This window comes from Microcaecilia unicolor, chromosome 5 (assembly GCF_901765095.1).
Source record: "Microcaecilia unicolor chromosome 5, aMicUni1.1, whole genome shotgun sequence".
NCBI lineage: Eukaryota > Metazoa > Chordata > Amphibia > Gymnophiona > Siphonopidae > Microcaecilia > Microcaecilia unicolor.
Genome location: NC_044035.1, coordinates 174,082,827 through 174,107,407, shown reverse-complemented (window position 1 = coordinate 174,107,407; position 24,581 = coordinate 174,082,827). Strand labels below are relative to the sequence as shown.

Sequence of the window (24,581 nt, the reverse complement as noted above, 5' to 3'; positions counted from 1 at the left end):
GATGAGGATGGAGTAGTGACCTTTGGATTTGGCGAGGAGTAGGTCATTACAGACTTTAGATAGTGCCGTTTCTGTCGAGTGCAGGGGGCGAAAGCCGGATTGAAGCGGATCGAGGATGGCATGAGAGCAGAGAAAATCGAGGCAACGGCTATGGATGGTGCGTTCAAGTATCTTGGAGAGGAAAGGTAGGAGGGAAATGGGGCGGTAGTTGGAGGGACAGGTAGGGTCAAGTGATGGCTTTTTGAGGAGGGGTGTGACTACGGCATGCTTGAAGGTGTCCGGGACAGTTGAAGTGGAAAGAGAGAGGTTAAGGATAAGACAGATGGGGGGGGGGGGGTGATAGTAGGAGAGATGGTGTTAAGTAAGTTGGTGGGGATGGGGTCTGAGGAACAGGTGGTGCATTTCGAGAAGGAGAGGAGATGGGCGGTTTCCTCCTCGGTGATATCAGGAAAAGAGGAGAAGGAGGCCTGGGTTGGTTGGTTGAGGGAGTGGGTAATGGGATGAAGAGGAGGGGAGGGTTTGGTGGTGAATTCAAGGTTGATCTTCTGGACCTTGTCACGGAAGTAGTCAGCCAGTGATTGAGGAGAGAGTGAGGAGGGGGGGGGGGGGGGGAGCGGAGGGCACTTTGAGGAGGGAATTGAGGGTGGCGAAGAGACGACGAGGGTTAGAGCTGAAGAAATTGGTCAATTGGGTGTAATAGTCCTGTTTGGCGAGGAATAGGGAGGACTGGAAGGAGGATAACATGAATTTTTTAGTGAATGAAATCAGTATGGGTGCGAGATTTCCTCCATAGGCGATCAGCCGATCGGGTGCAGGAGCGAAGGTATTGGGTGCCAGGGGTCAGCCAGGGCTGGGGATTAGTACGCCTTGTGGGGCGGGAGACAGATGGTGCAAGGGTGTCAAGAGCAGAGGAGAGAGTGGCATTGTAAGTGGAGACAGCCTTGTCGACAGACTCTGAGGACATGATGGAAGGGAGGCGATCAGAGATAAAAGAGGATAAGGTGGGGGGATCAACAGCCAGGAGATTCCTGGAAGTGGTGGTTAGAGTTGGGCGGGACTGAGGGGGAGGGTGATGAAGTGTGAATGTGATCAGGTGATGGTCAGAGATAGGAAGAACTGATGTACAGAAACTGGAGGGTGAGCAGGTAGAAGAGAGAACGAGATCAAGACAGTGACCAGATTGGTGAGTAAGGGTGGTGGTGGAGCTCACCTGGAGGTTGAAGGAGGAGGTTAGAGTGAGGAATTGAGAAGCGTATGAGTTGGATGGGTTATCAGTGTGTATGTTGAAGTCACCAAGAATGAGGGATGGGGATGAGGGCTCAAGAAAAACGGAGAGCCAGGCATCGAAGTCGGTAAGGAAGGAAGGGAGGGACTTATCAGGGGGGCGGGTAAATGACTGCAACTCTTAGTGGCAGCGGGTGGAATAGACGGATGGAGTGAACTTCAAAGGATGAGAAGCAGTGAGACTGCGGTAAGTGGAGAGGTTGAAAACTGCAGGAGGGCGAAAGTAGTAGCCCGACACCGCCACCGCGGCCAGCTGGGCGGGGCAAATGGGAGAAGAGATAGCCTCCGTGGCATAGGGCAGCGATTGAGGCAGAGTTGTCAGGGGTGAGCCAGGTTTCAGTTAGGGCGAGCAGATGAAGGGAATGGGAGATGAAGAGATCGTGGGTGAAGGGAAGTTTGTTGCAGACTGAGTGGGCGTTCCACAGGGCACACGAGAAGGGGAGGGAGGGGGGGGAGGAGGGGAATGGAGATGAGATTGGAGATATTGCAGGAACGTTTGCATAGATGAGGCGAGGACAGGTGTGGGGGACCTGGGTTGGGATTGATGTCTCCCGCAGATAGCAGGAGAAGGAGTAAGAGAGAGCGTAGAAGGATGGGGGAGGTAGGGCGACGAAGGTGGGATGCGCATAAGAGGAATAGGGAAGGGTTCATGGCAGGAAGGAAGTGTTGAAGGTTGAGAGCTAGGAAGGAGGAGGAGGTCAGTAGGGATGGTGAGGTGGTGGGGGACAGGGGTAGCTAGGGTATTGCAGTGGTGAGTGGGACGGGAGAGGACAGGGCTGGGCAGTGAGTTCGTGTGGGGAAAAGATTAGGGAGGGATAGGGCAAGGAATAGAATGTGAGTGGGGGCCATAAGTGATAACTGAGGTGTTTACAGGAAGGTAGCTGGACTGGGAGACAGGCAGGTTGAGGTGAGCAGTCGGGGAGGAGAGTGATGAACTGGCAGGAAGATGGACTGGGAGATAGGCAGGCAGGTGAGCAGTTGGGCAGGAGAGTGATGAGCTGGTAGGAAGATGGACAGGAGAGTGATGAGGTGGTAGGGAGATGGACTGGGGCAGGCAGGAACAGGTGATTGGGTAGCGGGCAGGCAGGTCGATTGGCTAGCAGTTCGGTACCGTAGCAGGACTGGAACAATCTGGAGTGGTTTGGAGCAGAAGAGAGCAGAGCTGGATCAGGCGGACTGGAACAAGCTGGATCAGGAAGGCTGGAAGAAGCTGGGTCAGGCGGGCTGGAAGAAGCTGGATCAGGCGGGCTGGAGCAAGCTGGAGACGCCCTCAATTAGTAACTCACTTGCAGCTTTGTTTCTTATAAACTATAACTATCCCCTTTCAAGAGTAGTGATAACAAAAACATTATTATACTGATCGCCATTACGACACACATAACTATTTTAGACCCATAAACTACATTTGGCTTTACCTCATCTAGTGATGGTAGTTTGCCACTTTCTAGGACCATTGTGCTCCTTGGGTCATCAGGACCAGATATCATGAATTCAAGATGTGGCACACCCAATTTTATATTTTTCTCTGGTTCAACATCCTCTAAATGTTCTGCTCCATCTCCCTCCAGCTTTGTGACAAATGCCTGGAGGGCAAGAGCCTTGGTCTCTTCTATTGCCTTCAACTTGTCTTGACGTTCTTTTTCAGCCTTCTCCTTCTCCACACGCTCCTTTTCAGCTTTTTCTTTTTCCAGACGCTCTCTTTCTCTATCTTTTTTGCCTTTCTTTCCTGAAGGAGCCTGGCGCTCAAGCATCTGTTCTTCTTCATGCTGGTTTTCATCAGCAACAGAAAGCAAATTCACAATCCCTTGCATTCGATCCCAGAATGTCAATATATGTGTCACTTCTTTCTTTCCGTACTCATAATTCTTAAATTTTTGGATTAACTGTTTCTCACTCTCATCCAAGCTGTCAAAATCAAGTTCTTCATACCCCACAGAGGCCAGGGCTGGGTCTGTAGAGTGGCCCTTAAAAAACTTCTTTTTCTTATTTGCCTCTTCTGCCTCGGTCAGGACAGAGTCTGGGCGGTCTCTGATGCTTATTCTCTTTTCCATACCTGAATCCTGCCTGGTATCTGGCTTCAGACCACTGGCAATCTGTGCAGAAGGAAAAAAGCAAAAGTATCAGTTCAGTTACTACCCATTTACTGCACAATTAAAATTAGTATTATTTTGCCATATATAACAAATATCAAATCCGATCTAACTATATATGGCCCAATTTTCATGCCAATCCAGGTAGTGGTAGCCACTATCTAGAAAAGTGCTCTATCTGGGCCCTATCAGTGAATTTTCATTGTCACTATAGTGGTAAAGCTTGTTCTGGACATCTGAAAACTTGCATTTAGATGTCCATATTGCATTGGTGTTCAAACCTCAATTTTACAAAGGAAGGATATGAACATCTAATACTGCAGTACATCCATGTGGCAAGGGGACATGGTCTGGGCGTGTTTTCGGTAGGACTATGGAGGCCAAAATTATGGACATCCAACTCTGATCACAGAAGGGGAAGGGACGTCCAAGTCTAAAAAGATTGACGTCTGTATTTAGACCTGGTACTTGCAGGTTAAAGAAAGGTGCGCCAATTGAGCAGCTGTCTGCTGGAGAAATTAAGGCACGGCTCTAGAGAGTTGCACAGAAATTTCACTCATCCTCATCCATTCCCAATGGAATCTAACCCATATGCACCAGTACCCACTGAGATCCATTCTATCCCTACTCATCTCCACAATTAATCTCCTCCATCCTCACTCATACCTGCAGGAGTCGATGCTATTATTTATTTGCTCACATCCCTCTGTTTCCTCCCAACCCCAACAGCCTCCCCATGTTATTTTTTAATGGTATCACCAGAGATTTTTTTTTTTAGTTTAATAAATCTTTATTAGAATTTTCAGATAAACAGAAGTATAAAAAAAAAAAAACAACAAGCAAACAAACTAGAGAATGTGAGTTCGAATTGCAACATGATGGTACAGTAGAGATGCCCAAAACCAGCATACAGGGGATCCTGGATCACACCATAAAAGAATGAAAGATGAAATACCAATTTCACAAGGTTTATAAGATGAAACAAAGGCATAGAAGGGTACCACTACCCCAACTTACAAAAGTGTACAAGAGGCACGCATATCCTAATGAAATGGCCAGAATGTTCCGCTAGGTGACGCTCAAATTTCACAATGAGAGATACAGCCTGCCACCACTGATACACTGTAGCAGAACTTGTCTCTTTCCAATGTCAGAGGACAACTTAATGGCAATGGTGTTAAGAATATCATATAGGTGCTTACAGTCATCAGACACCGAGTCAGGTAACTCGGAAGACCAGAGTATAATTAAACAAAGGGAAATGGGCAATTTACAGAAAATGAACTGTGTAACAATTGTCCACACATCTGACCAATACTGACTAAGGGAAGTACAAGTAAAAAGCAAGTGTTGTAAGGTGCCAGGGTGTTGATGGCAAGTCCAGCAGAGGTGGGAGGTAGTTTGGTTAGACTTCCAGCTTTTAAGAGGTGTCCAGATGGCCTTGTGCATCAGAAAATATAAGGATTGGAGACAAGAGGCCTAACGCAAGGGTTTATTTACACAACTCCAGAAGATATTCCATTGTTGGTTTGTCAAAGTGGTCCAACATTCAAATTCCCAGACAGATTGGACTGCCAAAGGATGGTGTGCAAACAGGGTCTTATAGGACTTGGAGAGAGCGTGAAGTTGCATACCAGACTTCTGACTGGAAGTCAGATTGGCCCAAAAGGGGCTGTAGAGACAATGTACCAAGGCAATGGCAAAGTTGTAAATAATGGAAAAGAAGCAATTGTTCCATTCTCTAAAATATCATTCAGATACCAGACTCCGAGACTCACCCATTGCTTCTAATAGAAAGGAGACTTGCCAATCCGAAAAGTGGTTTTGCCCAAAGGGGTATAGTAAGGGTCATAGGCAGGGTCTTGGAAGGGACTTATCAAGCTGCTGAATTCAACAGTTCCAGAGAATATAGCTTCACAATAGCTCTCTCAATGGGAATCCAAGGAGGACAGTCGATAAGACCGCATGGTTATATCCACCAAGAAGCTCCATGGAGCAGCACTGCAGATGCATATTTGCAAAAGTCAGGAAAGCCAAGCCCTCCCAGAGCTTTGGATCTCTTAAGCGTGATAAAGATATACAAGGAGGTTTGGATCGCCACAGAAATTTGCTGAGTAGAATATCCAATTGTTTATAAAATTATCCAGGGAAAGAAAGCAGCAACATTTGGAGCAAAAACAGCACGAGGGGCAATAATCATGCAGATTGCCTTCAATCTGCCCCGCCATGACAACCATAGTGGAGACCAAGTACAGCAGATGTCCTGCACGTTAGTCAGCAGGGCAGCAGTGTTAGCTTGCACAGTAGCCACATAGGAAGGTTTAAACTTAACACCTAAATACTTAATTTCCTCAGAACACCATTTCAGACCAAATGGAGCAACCATTGCAGATGTACAGTGTACATTTAAGGGCATGACCTCAGTTTTGTCCCAATTCACTGAATATCTGGGAAGCATCTCAAATTCTTTAAGGAGAGTAAATATGACAGGGATAGATTGTTCTGGATTGGTCACATATAGCAAGATGTCTTCTGCAAAAGCTGAAACCTTTACAGAAACATCATGAACCTAACACTATGAATGTCGTTGTGAGCCCAGATGGACATCAATAACAATTTTAACCTCAGGTTAAACAGTAGGGGAGACAGTGGACAACCCTGGCATGTACCTCTGCCTAAAGCAGAGTAGTCCGTCGTCTGTCCCCCCACATTCAACCTAGCCAAGGATTTGTAATATAAGATGTGAATCATGTCTATGAATTCAGACCCCAGCTGAAACCAGGAGAGTGCCTCAAAGAGATATCTCCATACCACATAGTCGAAGGTCTTCTCTGCATTTGCTGGACATGGAGAAGACCCAGTCACCTGCAAAACATAGCAAAACACTCTAGCATTATCCATGGTCATTTGGCCTGCAACAATGCCACTCTGGGAATGATGGACTAGAGAGGGCATCGAGACAGTAAGCCTCTCCGCTAACACTTAAGCATAAAGCTTACAGTCATAATTGAGGAGGGATATAAGCCTGTAATTTTAGTAAGGGTAGGATCCCTACTAGATTTGGGAAAAACAAGAATGGTTGTCTCCATAACAGTACCTGCACTCCTGTGACCATGAAGGAATGACTGTTATAGGAGAGGTAGTTTAGGAGTTAAAAAATGGCAAAAGGAACTGCAGAACTCAGCCGTAAAGCCATCTCCTCCTGGTGCCTTCTGTTTTTTGAGAGTAGCAATGGCCTTGTTAATCTCACTTAGTTCAAGGGGGCGATTTAACTTTTCGACCTGCACTTTGGAAAGCAATGGTGGTAGCAAAGGTTTCAAAAACTATTGTACTATTGCTGGAGTAGGATGTACCACAGAGGTACAGAGCTGTTTATAAAAATCTAAAAATTGCATTGAGATATCTTTAGCAGTAGTACAGATTTTATCTCCCGCATGGATAGCAAGAATCTGAGATGCTCGACTTTTATGTTTCAAATAATTGGCTAATAAGCTTCTGCTCTCTTCTGGCCTTCTTGATAAGAAACTTGGTCTTTAAACATAAAAAAGCCAGTTTTCTCAGAAAAAATCATGTTATACTTTAAAATTAAGTTTCTGTAATTGGTGGTATAGGGGTCCCATGGGTTGAGCCACATATAAGGTCTTCAAAGTTTTCATCTCACCCTCTAGGTCCAATAGGGTCTGTCTACACAGTTTATTCTTATAAGCACTATACTTTATAATTTCCCCCCCCCCCCCCCCCCCACTCAAATAGGCCTTAAAAGCATTCCAAATAACACAATAGGGGGAGATTATCCGGTTCATTCTGACTAAAATAATCCCTAGCCCATGTTTCTACTTTCGCTAAAAAACCACCATAGTCTCAATCAGCGATGGATATATACAAACATCCATATACAAGAAACCCACAGACAAATGCAGCTACCTCTACAACTCCAGCTTCCACCCTTCACAGACAAAAAGATCCATTATTTACAGCCAAGCCACAAAATACACCCGTATCTGCTCTCACCCAGGGGACAGAGACAGACACCTTGAAACCCTAACTGCATCCTTCGATCAGAAAGGCTTGTATAATTATAGTACAGGCTACAACCCCAAAATAATCTCCAAGAATATTGCCTCCTCCCTCAAAACACCCAGGGAAAATCTGCTACTATACAAAGAAAAAAAAGCCACAGACAGAATCCCCCTTGTAGTGACATATAACCCAGAGCTGGAAAAATTAAGAAAAATCATAAAAGATCTGCAGCCTCTACTCCAGGAGGATGAATTACTGAAAGAGATATTCCCATCCCCACCAGTGCTGGCCTTCCGACAGCCACCCAACTTAAAACACAAGCTAATTAGAAGTAAGCTCCCAACACAGACTCAAAAAGAAAACAATGGGACACATCCTTGCAATATATCCACCTGCAAACTATGCCAAAACAGTTCGCAGGACCCCATGGTCATTCACAAAGGAAAAATATTCAACATTAAGGAATCTTTCACCTGCTCATTTTCCAATGTGGTATATATCATTCAGTGTAAAAAATGCAACGAAGGCTGCTACATTGGCGAAACCAGTCAGAAGCTAAAGAAGAGATTTAATTTACATAGACACCATATGAAAAATGCCAGTACTAATAAAGATGTCACGCCTCTGGGGCAGCACTTTACAAAACCAGAACACTGTACCAGTGACTTCATAGTAAGAATCTTAAAAGGGAACTTTAAAACAATACAGGAACGTAAGACCTTTGAAGCAATGGCGTAGCCAAAAGGCAATTTTTGGGTGGGCCAACAGGTTGGATGGATGGGCACTAGTCGTGTGCTAGTAAATGTTTAACAACAGGCTCTCTCCCAGGTCCACCTCTGGGCGCCCCCGTCCACCTCTGCGCCTCCCCTCAAAATTGCAGAGCTGGCTATAGCCAAGGAGAGAGTCTGGGGGGGGGGGGGGGGGGGGCAATGCATTACTCTCCCCAGGAAAAAAAAAAATTAAATGATCCCAGGTTCCAATCTAATTCATGTTTAATGTGGGATAAATGCCATAAATAAGTAAATAAATATAAACTTTTAATGTTCAGCACCTGATTCTCAAAGTGGACATGTTCCAAACACTATAATGAAAATAAAATGATTTTTTCTACCTTTGTTGTCTGGTGACTTTGTTTTTCTGATCATGCTGGCCCAGTATCTGATTCTGCTGCTATCTGTCCTCTTAACTCCTTTCCAGGGCTTCCTTTCCATTAATTTCTTTATTTTCCGCCTTTCTTCTTCATTTCTTGCCCTACATCCGTAAGTCAAAGCTGGGTCCTCCGCAGACTTGACTGTCCAGTGGATCCAGCTTCTGCCTATTTTCTTCATCCATGTGCAGTTTTTCTCCTCTCTTCCTTTTCCCTCATCTCATCTCCTTCCTCACTCTTCCCTCCCCCTCCATCCATGCCCAGCATTTCTTCTCTCTCCCTTCCCTCTCCTCCATCCATGTCCAGCAACCTTCCTCTCTCCCCTGCCCTCCCCTCCATCCACCCATGTCCAGCAACTCTCCACTCCCCTGCCTTCCCCTCCATCCACCCATGTCCAGCGATTCTCTCCTCTCCCCTGCCCCCCTCCCAACCACCCATGTCCAGCGATTCTCTTCTCTCCCCTGCCTCCCCTCCAGCCACCCATACCCAGCGATTCTCTCCTCTCCCCTGCCCCCCCTCCATCCACCCATACCCAGAGTTTCTCTCCTCTCCCCTGCCCCCCCCCTCCAGCCACCCATACCCAGCGATTCTCTCCTCTCCCCTGCCCCCCTCCAGCCACCCATACCCAGCGATTCTCTCCTCTCCCCTGCCCCCCTCCAGCCACCCATACCCAGCGATTCTCTCCTCTCCCCTGCCCCCTCCAGCCACCCATACCCAGCGATTCCCTCCTCTCCCCTGCCTTCCCTCCAGCCACCCATACCCAGCGATTCTCTCCTCTTCCCTGCCTTCCCTCCAGCCACCCATACCCAGCGATTCTCTCCTCTCCCCTGACCCCCTCCAGCCACCCATACCCAGCGATTCTCTCCTCTCCCCTGCCCCCTCCAGCCACCCATACCCAGCGATTCCCTCCTCTCCCCTGCCTTCCCTCCAGCCACCCATACCCAGCGATTCTCTCCTCTCCCCTGCCTTCCCTCCAGCCACCCATACCCAGCAATTCTCTCCTCTCCCCTGCCCCCCCCTCCAGCCACCCATACCCAGCGATTCTCTCCTCTCCCCTGTCCCCCCTCCAGCCATCCATACCCAGCAATTCTCCTCTCTCCCCTGATTACCTCCATCGAAGCGGCTGCGTTATTGAAAGCCCTGCCCATCTCTAGCCTTCCCTTTGAGTTCGTTCCCTCAGTCCCGCCCTCGCGGCAAGAGGAAATGACGTCAGAAGGTGGGACTCTGAGGGAACGAACAAAGAGAAGTCTTGATGGGCAGGGCTTTCAATGACGCGGCTGCTTCAACAAAGGTAAAAAAAGATTTAAACCCCGGCGAGGGGATGTTGTGTGGGCGGGCCTGGAGGGAAATGGCTGGGCCTGGGCCCGTCCAGGCCCGCCCGTGGCTACGCCCCTGCTTTGACAGCAGAATGATTAAATATTTTGACACCCACCAGTCAGGACTTAACAAAGATCTGGGTTTTCTATCCCATTATAAATCATAAAAATGTACTGCTTTGAAAATCGTACTGCTTTGTCCCCCTCCTGTCTCCATGCATATCTCACTTGTCCCTCTTCCTGTCTCTCACCTATCCACCTCCATCCTGTTAGACTGTCACTGGAATGCTTTGATATTTCACTTACCGTATTTTTCGGACTATAAGACGCACCGGACCATAAGACGCACCTAGGTTTTAGAGGAGGGAAATAGGAAAAAATTTTTTTTCCTATTTCCCTCCTCTAAAACCTAGGTGCTCCGGTGCGGGTGCGTCTTGTCCGAGTTCGGGATCGCCCACCCCCCGGCCCTGTCACCACTTCTCCCCTATTCACGTCACGTGATGTTCCCTGGTGGTCTAGTGACGTCGGGGCAGGAAAGAGCCCCCTCTTTCCTGCCCAGCGTGCTGCTCTCCGTCCTCCTGTATGCTGCCTGACGGTCTCGGCGAGATTCAAAATGGCCGCCGAGAATTGAAGTCTCGGCAGCCATTTTGAATCTCGCCGAGACCGTCAGGCAGCATACAGGAGGATGGAGAGTAGCGCGCTGGGCAGGAAAGAGGGGGCTCTTTCCTACCCCGACGTCACTAGACCACCAGGGAACATCGCGTGACGTGAGTAGGGGAGAAGTGGTGACAGGGCCGGGGGTGGACGATCCCGAACTCGGGAGGAGGGCGATCCCGAACTCGGGGGGAGGGCGGGAGGGAGGGAACTCGCTACCTTCGGACTATAAGACGCACCCCCCATTTTCCTCCCAAATTTGGGGGGGAAAAAGTGCGTCTTATAGTCTGAAAAATACGGTATATATGCTGTCATCCACCAACATTTGCTTATTTCCGATCTGACGAAGAAGGGCAACCTTCGGAAGCTAATCAAGAAATGTATTAAGTTATGTCCAATAAAAAACGTATCATCTTATTTTCTTTTCCATGTTTTATTTTGTTTTATTTCTATTGACTACAGCTAAAAAAAACCTGGATCTTCCAATATAGAGACATCAACCTGCTTATTTTCGAAGGAGGTCGCCGGCCATCTTCCGACACAAATCGGGAGATGGCTGGCCTTCTCCTGAACACGACCAAATCGATATAATCGAAAGCCGATTTTGGCCGGCTCCAACTGCTTTCCGTCGCAGAGCCGGCCAAAGTTAAAGGGAGCGTTTCATAGGGTATGGAAGGCGGGACAGGGGCATGCTTATGAGATGGCCCGCTTCGGCCGATAATGGAAAAAAGAAGGCCGGCTCTGACGAGCACTTGGCCGGCTTCACTTGGTCCATTCATTTTTAGGACCAAGCCTCACAAAAGTGCCCCAACTGAGCAGATGACCACCGGAGGGAATCGGGGATCACCTCCCCTTACTCCCCCAGTGGTCACCAATCCCCTCCCACCCAAAATAAAATTAAAAACCATTTTTTTGCCAGCCTCTATGCCAGCCTGAAATGTCATACCCAGATTTATGACAGCAGTATGCAGGTCCCTGGAGCAGTTTTTAGTGCATGCAGTTCACTTCAGGCAGGTGGACCCAGGCCCATCCCCCCCACCTGTTACACTTGTGGTGGTAAATGGGAGCCCCCTCAAAACCCACTGTACCCACATGTACGTGCCCCCCTTCACCCCTTAGGGCTATGGTAGTGTTGTGGGGAGTGGGTTTTGGGGGGGGGGATTTGGGGGGCTCAGTACACAAGGTAAAGGAGGTATGCACCTGGGAGCAATTTTAGAAGTCCACTGCAGTGCCCCCTAGGGTGCCCGGTTGGTGTCCTGGCATGTGAGGGGGACCAGTACACTACAAATGCTGGCTCCTCCCATGACCAAATGCCTTGGATTTGGCCGGGTTTGAGATGGCCGGCATCGGTTTCCATTATCGGCGAAAACCGATGCCGGCCATCTCAAACCCGGCCATCTCCGACATTTGGCCGGCCCCATCCGTATTATCGAAACAAAAGATGGCTGGCCATCTTTTTCGATAATACGGTTCGGGACCGCTGTTTGCGGCGCTGGCCATATAGATGGCGGGCGCCATTCGATTATGCCCCTTTATATCTCTAGTGGAAAGCAGGGGATTCGAGCAAACTAAGTTGAAAAGTAATAGTAATACCTGCATGATCAGAAATATGTATGGGCTCAATAGTAGAATGCAGTATATGTTTCAGGAGATCCTTAGACACAAAAAAGTAATTGAGGTGTATATAGGAATCATGAGGGATGGAGTGAAAGAGTAATCTAACTCCATAGGATGCATTACTCACTAGGCATCTACCAAACCCTGGTCATGCAGCATAGTTTGTTTGTTTGTTTGTTTTGTTACATTTGTACCCCGCGCTTTCCCACTCATGGCAGGCTCAATGTGGCTTACATATTATATACAGGTACTTATTTGTACCTGGGGCAATGGAGGGTTAAATGACTTGCCCAGAGTCACAAGGAGCTGCCTGTGCCTGAAGTGGGAATTGAACTCAGTTCCTCAGGACCAGAGTCCACCACCCTCCTAACCATTAGGCCACTCCTCCACTCCTAGTTTGCAAAACATGTGTGGAGTTTGGCACTCATAAGCACATAAGCACCACCACGCTGGGAAAAGACCCAAGGTCCATCAAGCCCAGCACTCCGTCTCCGACAGCGGCCAATCCAGGCCCCAAGAACTTTTTGATTTTCTGTCTAAAACTGGATCTAATGGAATATTGAAATCGCCCCCCACAATGACATAGTCAGCCTGATTAAGAAGCAACATCTGTGTTAGCTCAGTAAAGAAAGAAATATCATCCGTGTTAGGGGCATACATGTTAAGAAAGGTATATATGGCATTAGATATTTCTAAAGTAAGTAATACCTATCAGCTATTGGCATCTTTAGAATAACTCAACTGTGCACTGCAAGGTTTTCAACACTAAAATAGAAGCTCCACATTTGTGCAGGATTGCTGGACAGAAACAATATTGTACTCTTTGTAATTTGGCTAATTCAAGGGCTGACAGGTATGTCTCCTGAAGAACAATTTGTGCTTTCAAATGCTTAAAATGCAAAAATAATTTTGTATGCTTGATAGGACTAGTGATGCCCTTCACATTGAAGGAAACAACCTTATAGTCACTCGTTCCAGCCAGAAAAAGGAAGCATTATTGGAGAGAACCATTAAAATAGATACCAGCATCTCACTATACACCATGCCCTAAATGATACAGATGGTAATCAAAAGACTTGAAAGATTGGTAACAAGTTCACCCTCATCAAACAGAATCTGTATCCACACAGAACATCCACTTGCACACATACCCACATACCAAACCAAACACAGTAACACGCAGCCATACACTGCATAAACCAAAACATGGATCAGAGAAACCTCTGGAAATAAGGAGGGCGAGAGCCAGAGAAGACGCCACAAAACCCAGGGCCCCCGAACCACCACAGACTTATAGTGGTAAAATCAGAAAAAGGTAAAATTGAACATGGAGTATACTAATATATCAAGAACATAGCAGACAGTGGTAACCTGACAACCATCAGTAACTCAGTTTGAGCAGAGTATAAACAATATTGCCCAGTAGATAGTTCTGATGCAAGAGGTCAACCCCAAAGTACTACTGTACATCATAGATGCTTCATGTAGACATATGGGCGAACGTTTCTTGTTCCACAATAAAGTGTTCCAATTCACCCAGGTCCACGTAGGTTTTGGTGTGATTCTGGAAAGTAATCTTCATTCTCGCTGGTGCCAAAAGCTTGTACTAGGCCTCAAAAGCCTTTAAGCACACCCTTAGTGCCATAAAACGGTGGCGTTTATCCGCTGTGGACTTTGTGAAATTGGCGGTAATATAGATGAGATTACCTTCATAGGTCATGGTGCGTAAAGATTTAATTTTCTTCAGAACTGCTTGCACGTGTGAGAATCTCAACACATGCAGCACAAGATGCTGGGCTTTGCTGAACCTTGCAGTATTCTAGCCAAGACTCAATGTGCCCACTTGCTCTTGAATGGGCACTCAAAGTGTAGATTGAGCACTGAAGGCAAATCTTCAAGAAACCGCTTGCCTCAGTTTTCTCTGCCAGACCTAAGACCCGCAGATTATTTCTGAATGTTCCGTATGTTCCGTTTGCCATAATCTTCAACAGTTTCTTCCATATGCTGCATGGTGGGTTGATCCAATTTTTACTGCGACACAATCACATCTATAGCTTGTGATTTGCTTTCCAAGGTAAGTAACCTGGATTCCAACACCAAGAATTTTGTGTTCAAATGCATAATTTCAGTTTTTATGTACTTAATATCCTCAGTGCTCTCAGATAACACAGTGGAAAAATGACAAAGTTGTACTTGTTTGGTAGATGATGGCAGGTCAGAATTTGAGCACTTCACCCCCGATGAAAGCGCGAATGTGGCCTCGATTTTGTTGGGCTTGTTATTTGGCATCTTTATATGTAGTAAGGAACCAAAAATAGGAAACTAGAATACTCCATAAAGGTTAAATCCATGATGGGTCAGAGGAGCCAGGCTCTCACGTCTCCATTTTCTTCGGGCTCTCAAGCGACACCCCCCCACCCCCGTCACCAGAGATTTTGACTACACTTCCATGGGAAACCCATGGCAACTTCTTCCAATCCCATGGGAATCCCATGGCAACTTCTTCCATCCCCATGGGAATCCCATGGCAACTTCTTCCATCTCTGCGGGAATCCCATGGCAACTTCTGTCCCAGTGGGAATCCATGGCAACATACCTGCAGGAATCCTACAGTCCCTATTTCTGTGCCATTTTCTACATGCCACCTCCTTAATCCCCAAGTGGTTGCTGACCCCCTCCCTTTCCCCTGAATGTGAAACTAGCAAAGGATAAAGAACTCAATGCCAACTATGGACATTCATAACAGTGTAGCATGCAGATCTGAGGAGTAGTTAATGGTTAGTGCAGTGGACTAAGAATCACGGGACCCAGGTTCAAATACCACTTCAGCTCTTTCTATTTAAATTGTGAGCCCTCCAGGGACAGAACAATACCTACTATAACTGAATATATAAGACACCTGAAAGCCTGAAGGCTAATGAATTGGTGTACATTCATAACAGTGTAGCATGCAGATCTAAGGACTAGTTAATGGTTAGTGCAGTGGACTAAGAATCAAGGGACTCAGGTTCAAATACCACTTCAACTCTTTCTATTTAAATTGTGAGCCCTTCAGGGACAGAAAAATACCTCTTGTACCTGAATATATAAGACACCTGAAAGCCTGAAGGCTATTGAAGTGGTGTACATTCAGTTACAGGAGGTATTTTTCTGTTTGTAGAGGACTCACAATTTAAAAAAAAATTGCAAGAAGTTACATGGAAATACTTTTAAAACAATAGGACGAAATATTTTTCACACAATGAATAGTTAAGCTCTGGAACTCTTTGCTGGAGGATGTGGTAACAGTGGTTAGCGTATCTGCGTTTAAAAAAGGTTTGGACAAGTTCCTGGAGGAAAAGTCCATAGTCTGCTATTGAGACAGACATAAGTACGTAAGTACATAAGTATTGCCATACTGGGAAAGACCAAAGATCCATTATGCCCAGCATCCTGTTTCCAACAGTGGCCAATCCAGGTCACAAATGCCTGGCAAGATCCCAAAAACGTACAAAACATTCTATACTGCTAATCCCAGAAACAGTGGATTCTCCCCAAGTCCATTTAATAATGGTCTATGGACTTTTTCTTTAGGAAGCCGTCCAAACCTTTTTTAAACTCCGCTAAGCTAACCGCCTTTACCACATTCTCTGGTAACGAATTCCAGAGTTTAATTACACGTTGAGTGAAGAAATATTTTCTCCGATTCGTTTTAATTTACTACATTGTAGCTTCATCGCATGCCTCCTAGTCCTAGTATTTTTGGAAAGCATAAACAGACGCTTCACATCTACCTGTTCAACTCCACTCATTATTTTATAAACCTCTATCATATCTCCCCTGAGCTGCCTTTTCTCCAAGCTGAAGAGCCCTAGCCGCTTTAGCCTTTCTACTACTACTACTACTATTTATAATTTCTATAGCGCTACAAGGCATACGCAGCGCTGTACACCATACACAAAAAGACGGTCCCTGCTCAAAGAGCTTACAATCTAGATAAGACAGGTAAACAGACAGAACGATTAAGGGTAAGGGAATAAATAGGTGAGGATAAAGGACAGGGCAAGTGAGTAGTGGTTAGGGGTCAAAAGCAGTGGTAAAGAGGTGGGCTTTAAGTTTGGACTTGAAAACGGCCAAGGACGGGGCTAGACGCACAGGCTCGGGAAGTCTATTCCAGGTGTGAGGTGCAGCAAGACAAAAGGAACAGAGTCTAGAATTAGAAGTACAGGAGAAGGGGACGGATAAGAGAGATTTATCTACAGAACGAAGTACCCAAGGGGGGGCGTAGGGAGAGATGAGAGTGGAGAGGTACTGGGGAGCGGCAGAGTGAATACACTTATAGGTCAATAAGAGAAGCTTGAACTGAATACGGAAACGGATAGGGAGCCAGTGAAGTGACTTAAGGAGGGGGCTAATGTGAGCATAGCGACTTTGGCAAAAGATGAGTCGCGCAGCAGAATTTTGGATTGATTGAAGAGAAGAGAGATGGCTAAGAGGGAGGCCGGTGAGAAGCAGGTTACAATAATCAAGACGAGAGGTGATAAGAGTGTGGATAAAGGTTCTGGGAGAGTGCTCAGAGATGAAGGGACGGATTTTGCTAATGTTATAGAGAAAGAAACGACAGGTTTTGGCAATCTGTTGAATATGAGCAGAGAAGGAGAGAGAGGAGTCAAAGATGACCCCAAGGTTACGAGCTGATGAGACAGGGAGAATGAGAGTGCCATCCACAGAAATAGAAAAAGGGGGGGAGATGAGAGGTAGGTTTAGGGGAAAAGATGAGAAGCTCGGTTTTGGCCATGTTAAGTTTTAGATGACGTTGAGACATCCAGGCAGCAATATCAGATAGGCAGGCTGAAACCTTGGTCTGGATGCTGGTTGAGATTTCAGGGGTAGAGAAGTAAATTTGGAAATCATCAGCATAGAGATGATATTGAAAGCCATGGGAAGATATCAGAGAGCCAAGAGGGAAGAAGTGTAGATGGAGAACAGGAGAGGACCGAGAACAGAACCCTGAGGTACACCGATTGGTAGAGGGATAGAAGTGGAAGAGGATCCACCAGAGTGTACACTAAAGGTGCGAAGCGAGAGGTAGGAGGAGAACCAGGAAAGAACAGAGCCCTGGAATCCAAATGAAGACAGCGTATCAAGAGGTAGGCTGTGATCAACACTGTCAAAAGCGGCGGATAGATCGAGAAGAATGAGGATAGAATAGAGACCTTTGGATTTGGCCAGGAACAGGTCATTGGAAACTTTTGTAAGTGCAGTTTCAGCTGAATGAAGAGGACGAAAGCCAGATTGGAGTGGGTCAACAACAGCATGAGACGAAGGAAGGGGAGATGGGTCGATAGTTGGAAGGACAGGTAGGGTTAAGCGAAGGCTTCTTCAGGAGCGGTGTGACCACAGCACGTTTGAAGGCATCAGGAACGGTCGCAGTAGAAAGAGAGAGATTGAGGATATGACAGATAAAAGGGGTGAGAGTAGGAGAGATGGTGTTAAGAAGGTGGGTAGGAATGGGATCAGAAGAACAGGTAGTTCGTTTTGAGGAGGAGAGAAGATGTAATTCTTCATCAGTGACCTCAGGAAAGGAGGAAAAGGATGGAGGGGTTGAGGAAATAGGGGAACAGACAAGGGGAGGGACAAGAGGAAGGAGAGGCGGGGTGGTTTGGTAGAAAATTCAAGATTAAACTTCTGAACCTCATCGTAGGACAACTCAGCTAGGGTCTGGGGAGATAGTGAGGGGGGAGTTGGGGGTGGAGGCACTTTGAGGAGAGAGTTTAGTGTGGCGAATAGAAGTCGAGGGTTTCAGCCGAGAGAATTAGTCAGCTGCATGTAGTAGTCTTGTTTGACAAGCAAGAGAGCAGACTGGAAGGAGGTCAACATGAACTTGAAGTATGAGAAGTCAGCAAGGGCACGAGATTTCAGCCAGAGGCGTTCGGCGGAATGGGTACAGGAACGTAGGTAGCGAATTTTAGGGGTTAGCCAGGGCTGGGGTTTGGTACGTCTTATAGGACGGGGCATGACAGGTGCAAGAGTGTCTAAGGCAGAGGATAGAATAGTATTGTAGGAAGAGACAGCATCATTGACAGATTTGGATGGTGTAGTGGGAAGTCGTCCCATCCCATTTATCATTTTCATTGCCCTTCTCTGCATATTTTCTAATTCCACTATATCTTTTTTGAGATACGGCGACCAAAATTGAACACAATATTCGAGGTGCGGTCGCACCATAGTGCGATACAAAGGCATTATAACGTCCTCATTTTTGTTTTCCATTCCTTTCCTAATACCACCTAACATTCTATTTGCTTTCTTAGCTGCAGCAGCACACTGAGCAGAAGGTTTCAATGTATCATCAATGCCGCCGCCTAGATCCCTTTCTTTGTCCGTCGCTCCTAACGTGGAACCTTGCATGACGTAGCTATAATTCAGGTTCCTCTTTCCCACATGCATCACTTTGCACTTGCTCACATTAAACGTCATCTGCCATTAAAATGCCCATTCTCCCAGTCTCGTAAGGTCCTCTTGTAATTTTTCACAATCCTCCCGCGATTTAACGACTTTGAATAACTTCGTGTCATCAGCAAATTTAAATTACCTCACTAGTTACTCCCATCTCTAGGTCATTTATAAATATGTTAAAAAGCAGCGGTCCCAGCACAGACCCCTGGGGAACCCCACTATCTACCCTTCTCCATTGAGAATACTGACCATTTAACCCTACTCTCTGTTTTCTATCTTTTAACCAGTTTTTAATCCACAATAGAACACTACCTCCTATCCCATAACTCTCCAATTTCCTCTGGAGTCTTTCATGAGGTACTTTGTCAAACGCCTTATGAAAATCCAGATACACACATAGGCGGTCGGTGGCCCAACTGTTTGGGGAGGCTAAAGGGGGCAGGGTTAGGTGTGGGGCCAGGGGTGGAGCTTAAATCCATAATTGCCTGATAACACACAGAAAAAATAAATAAAAATAAAAGTCACAATACCTTTTATTAAATTTAAATGTTAGATATGTATCATATGTCAAAATAAAGTGGTTGCTCAAAGCATATACTAACCACAATCGCTCAACTGCAAAACACTATGCACAACTTTGTGCAAAACCACACTCAGAACCTTACTGTACCATAAATATTACACTAGGCAGAACCTAACACACCAAAATATCACCCATACAGAAAATGCAGACCGTCAACAATATGAAACAAGGGATCATAATATCACAATTCTCATGCAGAGCCACAAAACATCCTAATTCATGTTTAATGTGGGATAAAATGCCATAAATAAGTAAATAAATATAAACTTTTAATGTTGAGCACCTGATTCTCAAAGTGGACATATTCCAAACACTATAATGAAAATAAAATGATCTTTTCTACCTTTGTTGTCTGGTGACTTTGTTTTTCTGATCATGCTGGCCCAGTATCCGATTCTGCTGCTATCTGTCCTCTTCACTCCATTTCCAGGGCTTCCTTTCCATTTATTTCTTTACTTTCCGCCTTTCTTCTTCATTTCTTGTCCCTCATCTCATCTGCTTCCTCACTCTTCCCTCCCCCTCCATCCATGTCCAGCAACCCTCCTCTCCATCCACCCACCCATGTCCAGCAACCCTTCTCTAACCTGCCCTCCCCTCCATCCACCCATGTCCAGCAACCCTCTTCTCCCTTGCCCTCCCCTCCATCCACCCATGTCCAGCAGCCCTCCTCCTCCTCCTACTACTTATCATTTCTATAGCGCTACTAGACGTACGCAGCGCTGTTCACTTGAACATGAAGGGACAGTCCCTGCTCGACAGAGCTTACAACCTAATTAGGACAGACAAACAAGACAAACAAGAGATAAGGGAATATTAAGGTGAGGAAGATAAAATAAGGGTTCTGAACAAGTGAATAAGGGTTAGGAGTTAAAAGCAGCATAAAAAAGGTGGGCTTTTAGCTTAGATTTGAAGACGGCCAGAGATGGAGCTTGATGTACCGGCTCAGGAAGTCTATTCCAGGCATATGGTGCACAAAGATAAAAGGAACAGAGTCTGGAGTTAGCGGTGGAGAAGGGTGCAGATAAGAGAGATTTACCCAGTGAACGGAGTTCCCGGGGAGGAATGTAGGGAGAGATAAGAGTGAAGAGGTACTGAGGAGCTGCAGAGTGAGATCAGAATCTGGATCTTGAGGCATCTGCCTCCTCCTGCCCATCAGAACACCTTTATTTGAACGTTTACAAATTCTTTATGTACCTGCTGGGACTGGCAAGTCCATAACCCTCACTCCACTGAAAAGAGATGTTATAATGGGACTCTTTGTTCAAAAAGAAAATTCATACACAAAACTACCCAGAGAGAACAACATCCTACATACAATGGCACTTACCAACCCAATAATTCCAGATATTTACATCTTTAGAACACCAGAGCTTAGAGGTTCTCCAGCAACTAATGCAAAACCACAATCATAACATTAAATGGTGGGCATTCTTATTATACAAAAAAAAAAAAAAAACCTGAATGATTGTACCTTCCAGTCCCACACATTGACTGTCATATCGTGCTGGTACCCCACAGACAAATGTATTTCATGTTGGGAGAGAAGGCCACACAAGCCACTCCATGCTTGTGGCCCTGCATTTCTGACAATTGGCTCCCATCTGCCACATCCCAGACCTGTACTGCTGGCCGGTGCCCACTCTGCAGAACTCTCCCCCCTGCCCACCAGCGACTCTCCTCTCCCCTGCTCCCCCCCCCCCAAGCCAGCCAGCAAGCAAGCCAGCCAGCCAGCCATCGCTTTCTCCCCCCCCCCCCCCGGGTCCTGTCTCTTCCGCCCTTACCCATCTGCTCATTTTCATAGCATCGTTCTCACTCCAATGCTGGCGATTCACACAGAGCCAGCCTTAATCTGCCTGGGTCGGAGCCTCTCCTTCAGACGCGTCCCACCTCTGCGTAAGACAGGAAGTTGCATTAAAGGAGGCGGGACGCGTCTGAAGGAGAGGCTCCGACGCAGGCAGATTAAGGCTGGCTCTGTGTGAATCGCCAGCGTCGGAGGGAGAACGCGGATAGGTGAGAGCAAGGGGCGGGTGCGAGACTCGCGCGGGAAGGGGGAGGCAGAGACCGCCGGTCAGTGTTTGGCGCTTAGGCACCATCTGTTTTAAAGATCTTTGGGGGAGCGACTGCTCCCCCAGCGCCCCACCTAGCACTGCAGCCAAGGGAAGTCCACGATTGGGCTGGGGAGGCTTAGCCTCCCCAAGCCTCTTATACGGGGCGCCTATGGATACACAATATCAACCGGCTCACCTTTATCCACATGTTTGTTCACCCCTTCAAAGAAATGTAGTAGATTGGTGAGACAAGATTTCCCTTCACTAAATCCATGTTGACTTTGTCTCATTAATCCATGCTTTTGAATATTCTCTATAATTTTGTTCTTAATAATAGTCTCTACCATTTTGCCTGGCACCGACGTCAGACTCACCGGTCTATAATTTCCTGGATCTCCTCTGGAACCTTTTTTTAAAAATGGTCGTCCCTAGACTTGGTTGTTTCTGATTTTCGGCAATAATGGAAACTAAGGACGTCCATCTCAGAAACGACCAAATGCAAGCCATTTGGTCATGGGAGGAGCCAGCATTTGTAGTGCACTGGTCCCCTGACATGCCAGGACACCAACCGGGCACCCTAGGGGGCACTGAAGTGGACTTCATAAATTGCTCCCAGGTACATAGCTCTCTTACCTTGTGTGCTGAGCCCCCCCAACCCCCACCCCAAAAAACCCATTACCCACAACTGTACACCACTACCATAGTCCTTACGGGTGAAGGGGGGCACCTACAAGTGGGTACAGTGGGTTTGTGGTGGGCTTTGGAGGGCTTACTGTTTCCTCCACAAACATAACAGGTAGGGGGGGATGGGCATGGGTCTGCCTGCCTGAAGTGCACTGCACCTACTAAAACTGCTCCAGGGACCTGCATACTGCTGTCATGGACCTGAGTATGATATCTGAGGCTGGCACAAAATATTTTTGAAGACATTTTTTGAGGGTGGGAGGGGGTTAGTGACCACTGGGGGAGTAAGGGGAGGTCATCCCCGATTCTCTCCGATGGTCATCTGATCATTTTGGGCACCTTTTTGTGCCTTGGTCGTAAGAAAAACAGGACCAGGTAAAGTCGTCAAGTGTTCATCAGGGACGTCCTTGTTTCTTTCGATTATGAGTCGAGGACGTCCAAGTAATAGGCATGCCCATGTCCCGCGCCACTGCTATGCTTCCGACACGCCCCCTTGAACTTTGGCCGTCCTTGCGACGGAAAGCAGTTGGGGACGTCTAAAATCGGCTTTCGATTATATTGATTTGGACAACCCTGTGAGAAGGACGTCCATCTTCCGATTTATGTCGAAAAATGGGCGTCTTTCTTTTGAAAATGATCCCGATAGTAACATAGTAAATGACGGCAGATAAAGACATGTATGGTCCATCCAGTCTGCCCAACAAGATAAACTCATTTTACATGGTATGTGATACTTTAAATGTATACCCGAGTTTGATTTGTCCTTGCTGTTCTCAGGGCACAGACTGTAGAAGTCTGCCCAGTACTGTTCTTGTACTAAGTTCTGAAGCCAACGCCGAAGCCCCTTAAAATTTACACTACAGCCCATCCCTACCTATTCAGTCATGATCAGGGCGTAGACGGTAGAAGTCTGCCCAGCTCCCGTTTTGTTTCCCAAGTACCGGTGTTGCCACCCAATCTCCGCTAAGATTCTGTGGAACCATTCCTTCTAAACAGGATTCCTTTGTGTTTATCCCACGCATGTTTGAATTCCATGACCATTTTCATCTCCATCACCTCCCGCGGGAGGGCATGCCACATAGCCACCACCCTCTCCGTGAAAAATACTTCCTGACATTAGTCCTGAGTTTGCCCCCTTCGACCTCAATTCATGATTAGATGAGATCAATGTCCCCTATCTGCAGAATTCTGTAGAAATCCTATCAAAGAACCTCATATCTTCCTAACATCTTTCAGTGAATCTTGATTCCACATGCAACCATTTTAAATCTAAATTATTCTTAACCATAAAAACATCATCAAGATATATTGGCTTGGCTAAAGCTTGGCTTGGCTAAAGCTTGGCTAAAGCTGTTATAACAAATGAATAAAGCATTTCCAGCTGTATCCTAAATAAATGTCCCTTTTCCAGATCTACTATAAAATGTATTACTGTTACCTGCTTTCCCACTGATTGACCTTTCTTTCCTGCGAGTTCCTCTTTTGCAGAATCTTTCTTCACTCGCTTGCCCTTCCTCCTCATCTCATCTTCTTCTTGTCGTCTTCTTAATGCCTCCTTCAGTTTCTTCTCTTGGGCCAGTCTTTCCTGTGCCCTTTAACAAGCACAGACACAATGGTTTTCAGTATCCTTCTCTAAAGTAGTAAGAAACCTACTTTATGTTGCTTGCTGTCTGTATCTTACTGTATACAAAAAAAGGGGGTAGTACCAAAAATGAACACAAAAAATGGGGGATGTAAATAAAAAATTTACTGTAAAGTCAATAAAATCCAGTAGACATTTATTTAAAAGATAAAACCCCACATGGCCATGTTTTGGCTGTAGGCTGCACCAGAGGAAAAGTATTTCATACATAAACTGAAACAGATCATAAAGAAACATAAATCATTAACACTCAGAACAAATTAAAAGAATATTCCACTTATATCCATGACAAATGTTCATTAATTTAAAAAAATGTAAAGGGGCATAGGTATCAATGTGGCTACCATTAAGTTGGGGGCATTATAAATGTGTGCTACCGTTATTTTACCACAAGTCGTGTTATTTTAACACAGAGTCTCATTGCATAAAATGGACCCTATGCTAAAATAGCATAATTTGTGGTAAAATAACCCATCTTAATGGTAGCCCACATTGATAACTTCCCACAACTTGTGCTATTTTAGCACAGGTCCTATTTTATGAGACCTAGTTACTAATAACTGGGTTTAACAGTAAAATAATATGTCTTAAATGTAAACTATGTTAATAACTTCTCCCCTAAATATAAAGAATAATACATAAACTATACATCCAAATTAAAAACAGGAAAACATCATGAATAAAAAACCCAATAATATAAAACATGGATGTGGGGGTGGGGGGGTCACGTGATGCTCTAAAGAGAGGAAGACATGGTCCTGCATCCTCCTAGGACCTGGCTCCTCAAATTACATTTAAACACTGGAAACGTAGTAGAACGTGGTCTTAAAAGCAGTGAAATAGCAGCGTGAAGTTCCATGGAAAAATACCTGAGCACGCCAGCGAAAACCATGACGAGAAGTGGAACAAAGGAGAATGAAAAAATGAAGGCGCCAAACGGCGTTGAGGAGGGCCCGAAGGCAAGCGGAAGTGCCCCGTTTACGGTGGAACAGCTGCAGCAGTTAACTGAGGCAATGGGCGCAGCGCTGGACCCGAAATTAGAAAAGTTGTATACTCAG

General features: G+C 46.1%; 1 protein-coding gene across 1 annotated transcript in view; it reads right to left on the bottom strand.

The window, feature by feature from the left end:
* HYDIN (HYDIN axonemal central pair apparatus protein) overlaps positions 1-24,581 on the bottom strand; it is a 2,443,906-nt gene that overhangs the window by 824,800 nt on the left and 1,594,525 nt on the right. Inside the window, exons 68-69 of the mRNA XM_030205004.1 lie at positions 23,314-23,473; positions 2,700-3,377 (exon numbers count right to left, since the gene is read on the bottom strand). Coding sequence (XP_030060864.1) covers positions 2,700-3,377; positions 23,314-23,473 — 838 coding nt within the window. The remainder of the gene's footprint in view (positions 1-2,699; positions 3,378-23,313; positions 23,474-24,581) is intronic.